At 49.5% G+C, this 9,550-nt stretch overlaps 1 protein-coding gene across 1 annotated transcript in view; it reads right to left on the bottom strand.

Annotated features, from left to right (window-relative positions):
- Positions 1 to 1,663: 1,663 nt before the first annotated feature.
- The window catches only part of LOC109304420 (ephrin type-B receptor 5), a 155,370-nt gene continuing 147,483 nt past the window's right edge, over positions 1,664 to 9,550 (bottom strand). Inside the window, exons 13-17 of the mRNA XM_019526955.1 lie at positions 8,208 to 8,423; positions 6,940 to 7,089; positions 6,615 to 6,808; positions 5,312 to 5,467; positions 1,664 to 2,219 (exon numbers count right to left, since the gene is read on the bottom strand). Coding sequence (XP_019382500.1) covers positions 2,111 to 2,219; positions 5,312 to 5,467; positions 6,615 to 6,808; positions 6,940 to 7,089; positions 8,208 to 8,423 — 825 coding nt within the window. The 3' untranslated portion in view covers positions 1,664 to 2,110. The remainder of the gene's footprint in view (positions 2,220 to 5,311; positions 5,468 to 6,614; positions 6,809 to 6,939; positions 7,090 to 8,207; positions 8,424 to 9,550) is intronic.

Below are 9,550 nucleotides of genomic sequence, written 5' to 3'. Positions count from 1 at the left end.
TTTTTTTTTTTTTTTTTTTTGTATTTAACTCTTATTTAAACTCCTTCTCCCTCGTTCCTCCCTGATGCAGACAGGCTAATATATGTTACTGCTGTGACACATTGAAGACTTTGAACTATTACAACTGTGAATCTTATTGGGATTAATATAGTCATTCCCCTGTCGAGGGGGCTTTCCCACCCCCTTTCTGAGCCACGTAAGAGTCTTCACTGCCTTTCAAACACAGATTATTTCTCTGCCTTCTACTGCTGTGCAGGGCGCTTAACCCCGCACCAGATTAATGGCTGTAACAGCTGTGCTGTTCAAATTGTGGTCCCAGGCCTGATACAGCTGGCAGTGTATGGGAAGGTGGGGTAAAGGCTGCCACTCGTGGGAGGCTGGCAGTTGGACACAGTTCAAATTGGACGTGGCACTGTGCTGTGGACAGGTACTATGGAGGACCTTGCCATACAAAGGCCTCAGAGAAACCCCGTCTGTCTTGCCCCCCGCCATTGACTTATCATAAGGCTGGGCAGGAGAGTCGTGTTTATGGACCTTCTATTTCAGCCCTATGTTCAGGTCAGGTAGAGCTCAGTCTCCTCTCTCTTTAGTTTTTGATAGGGGTATCTGCATTGCTTCTCCTGGGTCCCAAAGCTCTTGTCCTTTACTCTTGGCAGACATATAACACCCAGCAAATGCTAGGCCATCAGCTGGAGACACCACTCATCTCCTTTAGATTTCTCCATTGAGTGATTGTGTACTGCCAGATAATGCACTTTATGGGGCATCCCAGGGGCAGGTGCTCCTCAGTGGCCCTCCTGCTCCTCATTACGGGCTGGAACCTTGGGACTCATCATTTCCTCTGCCTGGGCCACGTCTGATTAGTCTGTGCTGACTTCTCATGACAGGAGGACTGTGAAAGGTGCTAGGTATCTAAGCAAATCCATGTTGATCCAGTGGCTGGTTCAGAGTTTGACTTGAGCAGGCTGGCATTTCCTTCCAATAAAGCCTTCCATGTGCAGCCTTTCCCTACTCTGTGTTCATTTTGTCTCCTCTGTTCTAGAAAGCTGGCTGGTGAGGGGGAGGGAAGAACCCCTGCCTCCACAGAGAACAGGTCAAGAGCACTCTGCTGTCCTCCCTAACATCTGTGGCAGGGCAGGGAGGGAACCAGATGCCCCTACTGTCTCAGACACCTGGTGAGGTGTTGAGTTGGAACTTGCATCACCGCATCCCAACACAGGGCAGAAGGAACTAGTGTCATCTATCCCCCTCCCTTCCTCCCTGATACCTAGACTCAGAGCCCTCTGCTCCTCCCTCGAGTTAAAAGGAAAAACCAGGGCAGAGTACCCCTCCTCTCTGCTCCTGACCCCATAAATGGGAGCAATGTAAACCCACAGACCTCCTGCTTTCCCTGGCACCAAAGAAAAGGGATTCTGTTCCCTTTCCAGATCTTAGAGATCTGCTGATCCCCATCTTCAGATAGCATGCGTTTCTGAGCCCTCTCTGCCCCTTTCCTGACTCCCATGACTATGCAGCCCAGCCAATTCCAGGACCCTCATGGCCCATTCTGCAGCATGCCCTACATCCCCACACTCAGGTTCTCCACCAGCATGGAGTAACAAGTGGTGTGCTAGCCCCAGGCCCCTTCACGTCTCAGTAAGAACCTCACATAGCAGCACAACTCTCTTTTGGAAAAAAGAACGCACGCCTTTCTGTTGCCTTTATTCAATGGAGCTTCAAAGGGCTCCACTCGTAGGTACAGTCCGCTGGAGGCTCTGGGACCTTTTGTCCACATCACCTGGCAGAGAATCGGTAGGAATGTCTCATCCATCCAAGGTATTTTCCAGCTTCTCCCCATGTTATAGTAACTCCCCCTCCCCCCAACCCTCTCCCTTTGTACAGTGTCACCCACATCTAAATGCCATCAGTTCTTTAGTTCTGTAGCACCACAGTTAGCTTTCTGCAAAGGTTTGCTTTTGTCTGGTGGAGTGGATGCTCGTGACCCACTCTCTCACAGCAAGCAGTCTTCAGAGATCACCTTGCTGCCTCCTCCTCCCATTTGTAGTGTGCTCCACTCTCAACCACCAGCCTCTTCCTGGAACCTGAGGTGGTTGAGGAAACAATGTACATGTTACACCTCAACTGGTTCAAGTTGGTTCAGGTGAACTCGCATGAGCTGGATGCTGTTTAGAATCTTCTTCTGGTGACCCACAAGGGTGATCCCAATCCGCTGGATATCCCTGCAAAAGTAAACATTACAGATGAGTAAGGATCTACCCTCTTGGCGATTTTGTTTTTTGTGGAAAATGAAAAAAAAAAGCAGTTTCTGTGAACCCTGTGAAAATAGCAATCTCTGCAATTTTGGTATGGAATTGCCAGGAAAAAAAAAAAACTTACTAAAAATAAAATGCTGACTCCCCAAGTGTGGCTTGTTTCTAAGTGCACCAGCCCTACCTGCCCTCACTTGTTTGGCCTGCTGGGTAGAAGACCACTGGGGTGACAAACAGCAGAAGGATGTTTCTCAGGACCTGTGTTCTCTAATATTTCAACCCCACCTGCAAAATAGTTGGCTTCAAACTTGGTTTAGACAGCATGGTCAGACCCCCAGGTGGCTGCAGGTCTCAACACTGTTGCTTCTCCCTAACCATTCAGCAGGACTCTCTGCATGGTAAACAGGGCCCCTGTGGAACCAGTTTTGGCTGGTCCTATTCCTTCCTACCAACCTGCATGAAAGGAAGCCTCCCCAAGATTCACTACCCAGTCACATGCTAATGTGCTTCATATGCATGTGGCTTGTGGGTGTACTCTCTCACTGAGGCACCATGGGAGGGCAGCCAAGTATACCAGGATGTACTGATGCCAACTCACTTGTGCACAGTGCTGTAGCAAAGGGTGTGTGTGTGTAGGGGGGTGGGGCAAGCAAGGCGACTGCCCTGGGCACCAAAGCAAAGGGGCGCCAATAGGTGCTGTCCAGCTGGGGCGGGACACAGGATGGAGCCACGAGCAAGTGGCTCACCTAGGGTGGGGGGGCATGTGAACAGGGGAAGGGCAGCTCCTGCTGCTGTGTGCACTCCTGGGTAAGCATGGGGGGGTATGTGCCCCCCAGATCTGTGTGTGGGGCACGGGCAAGCTGCCATTGCAGGCTTTGCCCTGGGCACCAAACTTCATTGCTACGGAACTGCTTGTGCAGCACCATGATTATGCAAATACACCTGAAAAAGGGTCTTGTGGAAACACAGATCCCTCCCATGTGCTCTATGGGATCAGGCAACTCTCATAAACTGGTCACAAATGCACAGCAGTTACTCAGAGTGTAAAAAGGCCTAAGAAAATGTTATGTTGGGGTGTGGCCTCTCAGGACTGCTATCTCAAATATCCTCTGTGTTCATCATAGAATCATAGAAAATGAGGGTTTGAAGGGACCTCAGGATGTCACCTAGTCCAACCCCCTGCTCAAGGCAGGACCATCCCCAACTAGATTGTTCCAGCCAGGGCTTTGTTGAGCCAGGCCTTAAAAACCTCCAAGAATAGAGATTCTACCACCTCACTGGGTAACTCCTTTCAGTGCTTCACCACCCTCCTAGTAAGAAGGTTTTTCTTAATATCCAAACTAGACTTCCCTTGCTGCAACTTGAGACCATTGCTCCTTGTTCTGTCATTTGTCACCACTGAGAACAGTCCAGCTCCATCCTCTCCTGGCAATACTATTAATGCAGACCAGTAAGCTGTTCGCCTTTTTAGCAACAAGGGCACACTGTTGACTCATACCCAGTTTATTGTCCACTGTAACTCCCAGGTCTTTTTCTGAAGAGCTGCTGCTTAGCCAGTTGGTCCCAAGACTGTACCAGTTCATGGGATTGTTTTGTCCTAAGTGCAGGGCTTTGCACTTGTCCTTGTTGAACCTCATGAGATTTCTTTTGGCCCAATCATCCAGTTTGTCTAGGTCACTCTGAATCCTAGCTCTACCTTCCAGCATATCTACTATTCCCCACAGCTTGGTGTCATCTAAGAACTTGCTGAGGGCGTAATCCATCCCATCTTCCAGATCGTTAATGAAGATATTGAACAAAATAGGCCCCAAGACTGACCCCTGGGGCACTCCACTTGATACCAGCCGTCAACGAGCCCTTGAGCCATTGATCACTACCCACTGAAAATAGTAATCCAGCCAGCTTTCTATCCACCTTACAGTCCATTCATCCAACCCATACTTCCTTAGCTTGCTTGCAAGAATGCTGTGGGAGACCATATTAAATGCCTTGCTAAAGTCAAGGTATAGCACATCCGCTGCTTTCCCTGCATCCACACAGCCAGTCTTCTCATCATACACGGCAATCAGATTGGTCAGGCATGACTTGACTTGCTCTTGCTGAATCCATGTTGACTGTGCCTGATCACTTTCTTCTGCTCCAAGTGCTTAAAATGGATTCCTTCAGGACCTGCTCCATGATTTTTCCAAGGACTGAGGTGAAGCTGATTGGTCTGTAGTTCCCCTGGATCCTCCTTCTAACTTTTTTTAGGGATAGTCACTATATTTGTCCTTTTGCAGTCATCCCAGACAACCTCCCCTGATCACTCTGAGTATTCAAAGATAATGGCCAGAGGCTCTACAATCACACCAGCCAACTCTCTTTGCACCCTCAGATGTATTGCACCCAGCCCCATGGACTTGTACATGTCCAGATTTTCTAAATAGTCCCTAACCTTCTCCTTCACCACTGAGAGCTGTTCACCTTTACCCCAAACTGTGCTTCCCGGTGCACTAGTCTGGGAGCTTACCTTTGCCTGTGAAGACTGAAGTAAAAGAAGCATTGAGCACTTCAGCCTTTTCTGCATCATCTGTCACTAGGCTGCCTCCCCCATTCAGGAAGGGACCCACACTTTCCCTGATCTTCCTCTTGTTGCTAACATACTTGTAGAAACCCTTCTTGTTACCCTTCACATCCCTTGCTAGCTACAATTCGAATTGTACTTTGGCCTTCCTGATTTCATCCCTGCATACCTGAGCAATAATTTTGTACTCCTCCCTAGTCATCTGTCCAAGCTTCCACTTCTTGTAAGCTTTCTTTTTTGTGTTTACGATCACCAAAGAGTTCTCTGCTAAGCCAAAATGGTCTCCTGCCATATTTGCTATTCTTCCTGCATATCGGGATGGTTTGTTCCTGCACCCTCAGTAAGGTTTCTTCAAAATACAACCAGCTCCCCTGGATTCCTTCCCCCTTTAGACTGACCCCCCAGGTGATCCTGTAGGGCCTCCCTATTCTGCCTGCCCCAGCCCTCCATGGAAAGCCCTGAATTCTCAGTGCCCTGTGTCCAAGCTGGCTCTACTTACTCTAGTGTCATGCGTGAGATGATGTCAAATGTGGTCAGACCAGCCTGGTCAAAATTCTCCTTGTAGCGGCCCATCTTGATGGCGTCCAGCCATTCATGGGCACTGGTGAGTGAAGGGAAGTCTGGGGGTGAGTTGCTCAGCAGGGGCTGGGATGGCCTGCAAAGGAAGCGAGTTCTCAAGGTTAACGTGGCCAACAACTATCAGCCAACCACAATACTTGGTTCAGGTGGCCTCGGAGAGATGGAAGACAAATCCAAAGCCATATGGAACATGGATGGACATTGATATATACTGCACCCCTGTCTTGGCAGCTATGTAATCATGTACCTGAGGTCCTGGGTCCACATTGTCAACTTCCTATCCCTCTAAAAACATCCAGACCATGCTGCTCAATCCTCAGTGGTTCCCTCCACACCAGACCCAATCACAGAGACCAGTGGGAAAGCATGCTCAGTTGCCTTGGACTCTTCAGCACTTGCTAGAACCTGATATGCTGGCTTGCTGAGGGTTGTGGAGGCTTTCCCATACCAGTGAAATGGGGCAAGTGGAAGGTAATCCTACATCAAAGCCCTGCAGCTCTCCAGCTGCAGGACCAGTTCCCCTCCATGGGCTGCACCCTTTCAAATAAACAGCAAGCAGCTACCTACAGGGTACAGAGCAGTTCTTAAGAGCTCTAGCACTATCCTCTGTCAAAGAAAGCACTGATGAAGCAGCAGCCAAAGGCCAAAGAACCCAACATTTCCAGATGGGATCTTCTGGTCTTCCTGCCCTTTGAGCCTGCCCCAGGCTAAAAATCTCTTTATATATCAGTGTTTAATAAACTGAGCACAGCCCTGAACTCTCCCCTCCCCCAGCCATGGACTGTGCTGCATGAGGCCGAGGCTTTATACCCATGGGAAAATCTCTCTGGGCCAGCAGGACGTGTTTCCGTCATCAACTCTGCAGCCATCTAATCCTGGCTGCATTCACCCCCAGGGACCTCCCCGCTGCTGACCTCCTGCATCTGGTTTCATTAGGCTGGGAAACGCAGATGGGAAAATATCAGATGCAAGAAACATGCAGATCCTGGTTTCAGCTGACGGTTCCCTTTCCTCTGTAAGCCCTTCCTGCTGGGTACCCCTCTTCATCCTGAGATCACCCCCAGCCCTGGCTGGGAAGTCCACCAGGCCCTGGTTACAGTCCCACTTTTTTCTGCCCAGTTGATCTCTGTCTTTAAATTCAACCCCTGGCCCCCCAAATATTGCCTAGTGCTTATGGTCCCAGCCTGCATCCCACATGCCCCCTGCCCATGGCTCTGTCTCACCTGCTGCTCCCTGTGCCAGTGGCTTTGAGAGCAGAGGGCTTGCGGATCGTCTTGTCCAGAGCACTGACTATCTGCTCAAATTTGGGCCTCTGGATTCGCTCCTTTTGCCAGCAGTCAAGCATGAGCAAGTGCAAGACAGTGGGGCAGTCAGGAGGTGGTGGTAGGCGATAATCCTGGTCAATGGCATTAATTACCTGCAGGAAAGAAAGAACCATTTCAGGACAAAGGCTTCAGCCACAGCCACACACATGGGCCTGTGCTCTCTGTAGGGCAGGAAGGGCATTCCTGACCTGCTGCAGACCTTTCTCAACCTGCCAGAACTTACATCCTGGTTGGACATGTCCCAGTATGGCCTCTCGCCATAGGACATCACTTCCCACATGACGATGCCGTAGCTCCACACATCACTGGAGGATGTGAACTTCCGGTACTGGATGGCTTCAGGGGCAGTCCAGCGAATGGGGATCTTGCCACCCTGAAGAGCAATGGGAGAGGGAAAGCAGATGAGAGAGAGAAAGCAGATAGTCAATGAGGCATGGAGATAGTCATTTGAGGTCAGCCTGGCCCAGTACATGGGGGGTCAGCTCTTGACTGATCTGGTGTTGGCTAAAGTTGTGCTTAGGGCCCTACCCCATCCTGTTGACATGACCAGGAACAGAATCAATCCTATTGCCTAATGGTGTTTTGCCCCAATGGCTGGGTTTCTCTTAAGGTTACGAGGGAGTGACTCCCATTGTAATTCAATTGGAGTTGGCCACATGAAGACCCCTGGACTCCTTTGAACATTCCAGCACTTCTTTCTCCTCCTCTATCCCAAGGACACATGTTCATGGTGAGAAGCTCCTGATTTCCTTCCTCTTCCCACCTGACAGAATAGCCAAGCACTCCCTGCTACTGGCCCTGCTCAGACCACATGACCCCAACTTCTGTCTCCCCGCTCAGCTGCTGGCTCATTTGGCCTTTGCTCCCTGGGAGGCAGCCCCCTGCCCCTGTTCGAGTTCTCTTGAAGTGAATACAGGGACGTGTCAGATCTTCATGTGCCTTGGCTGGTTTAGGTGCTGCTTGTTAGGGGTCTTCTTAGTAGGTATTTTATCTCTAGCAAAAGCCTAATGCTCCCCAAAATGGAGGCAGGAGGGGATTTCAGTCTGTGATTTTTTCCATCTATGGTCCTTCTGCTGTGATGGTCAGCCAAATGGCAAGTTAATGCCAACTGCAGTTGAAGAGGCTTGTTTCTTATCTCACAAGAAACTGCACTGAATCCTCTCCAGCTTATTTGGCAGAGGTGATCAGAATGCTGTGACTGTTGGTTACTACTTGTCTGGGCTGGATTGAAACTGGTGAACCCAAGGGGGAAGGGTGGTATCCCACAGAACAATTTCTCCAGCTCCCCCAGGGTGGAGGATGGGCTGAAACTGGTATGGCAGACGCAAAAAGCTTGTTACCCCTTGCCTGGTATCCATGACCTATTGCCATTTCTGCAGGTTAGGTCAGCACCTCCAGGTCTATTACATGAAGCTAACTGTGCAAACATGATAGGTCTGTGTAGTGCAGCTGGAAAAGGAGACCCTGAATCACTCACCACCCATCACTCACCAGGGCTCCAGTATAAGTGGGATTTGAGGCATCATCTTCCAAGAAGCGGGACAAACCAAAGTCTGACACCTTGCACACCAGGTTGCTGTTGACCAGGATGTTGCGGGCAGCCAGATCGCGATGCACATAGTTCATGTCGGAGAGGTAACGCATGCCAGCTGCAATCCCGCGCAGCATTCCCACCAGCTGTAGTACACTGAACTGGCCTTCCTTTTGCTGCAGGTGGGGAGAGAGATGCACAAGGACACCAAGAGATTCAGGCCTTCACAGGCACTGGACATGCAGCTCTTCTCCAGTAAAGAGAAGCACTGATCAGGGAGATTGAGAAGGGGGTATGTGAAGGAAGAAAGCAATGTATAGCTAAGTTCAGTTAAGACTTGCAGGGACAAAACAGACACCAAGAAGAAGTAAGAGGCTCACAAGTGTTATCACATGAGACCCCCCCACTTCTGAAGATAGAGCTCTTGGGCAAACACCAACTCCTAGTTGCTGAGGCTCAGTGTGCACTCCCCTCCATGTCAGCGAGATACCCTGGAGACATGGCAAAATACTCCTCTGAGGGCTGCTATTCTCATCTGATCTATATAGCTGGGCTCCAACCCTCCATGCCCTTCCAAATCTAGAAAAGCCTGTGCATGACTGTGATAGGATTAATGGCAAATAATCTCAATAAAAAGGTGATGCAGCCACACCAAAAGCAGAAAAGTACATGTGCTCAGGTTGGGGGGGGAGGGGGTCATAAATTCAGTCAAGGGAAAAAAAAACCTCTGGAAACTCTTAACAGTCCAGAAATGGCCTATAACTGACTGGAAACTTTACAGTTTAAAGAATAAAGAAGTCCTACCACTTTGATGAGATGGGGTTTCATGGGGCTGAAAGTGTCCTATGGAAGGCAGCTTGAAAGCCACCACACTGGGAGAGTGTGTACAAGGACAGTGCAGAATGACAGTAGGCACTAAGCAAATGGGAATACTTTAGGCTGAATATAATATATTTCTGAACTAAGGAGGGTCTCTTGGACTACGGTGTTTTCACAGGCCTGATGAACTTCTTTCCAGGGTACTGCAGTGACTAGCAAAGGAGATCTCAGAACCCTTGGCACTAATATTTGTGCAGTTGTGGGAGATGGCTGAGGTACAAGACGACCGGAAAAGAACCAACATAGTTCTCTTCTTTAAAGAAGGCAAAAAGGAGGATCTTGAGGCCTGGGAAGTTACTGGAGCAGATTATAAGGGAATGTATTTACAAGAATCTGGATGAGGAAAGGCTGATCACAGGCAGCCAACATGGATTTATAGTTTCATAGTTTCTAGGGTCGGAAGGGACCTGAGCAGATCATCTAG

The sequence above is a fragment of the Gavialis gangeticus genome, unplaced genomic scaffold, assembly GCF_001723915.1.
Source record: "Gavialis gangeticus isolate Ggan-Ray unplaced genomic scaffold, GavGan_comp1, whole genome shotgun sequence".
NCBI classification, from domain to species: Eukaryota; Metazoa; Chordata; order Crocodylia; family Gavialidae; genus Gavialis; species Gavialis gangeticus.
This window is presented reverse-complemented; position numbering and strand designations above follow the sequence as displayed.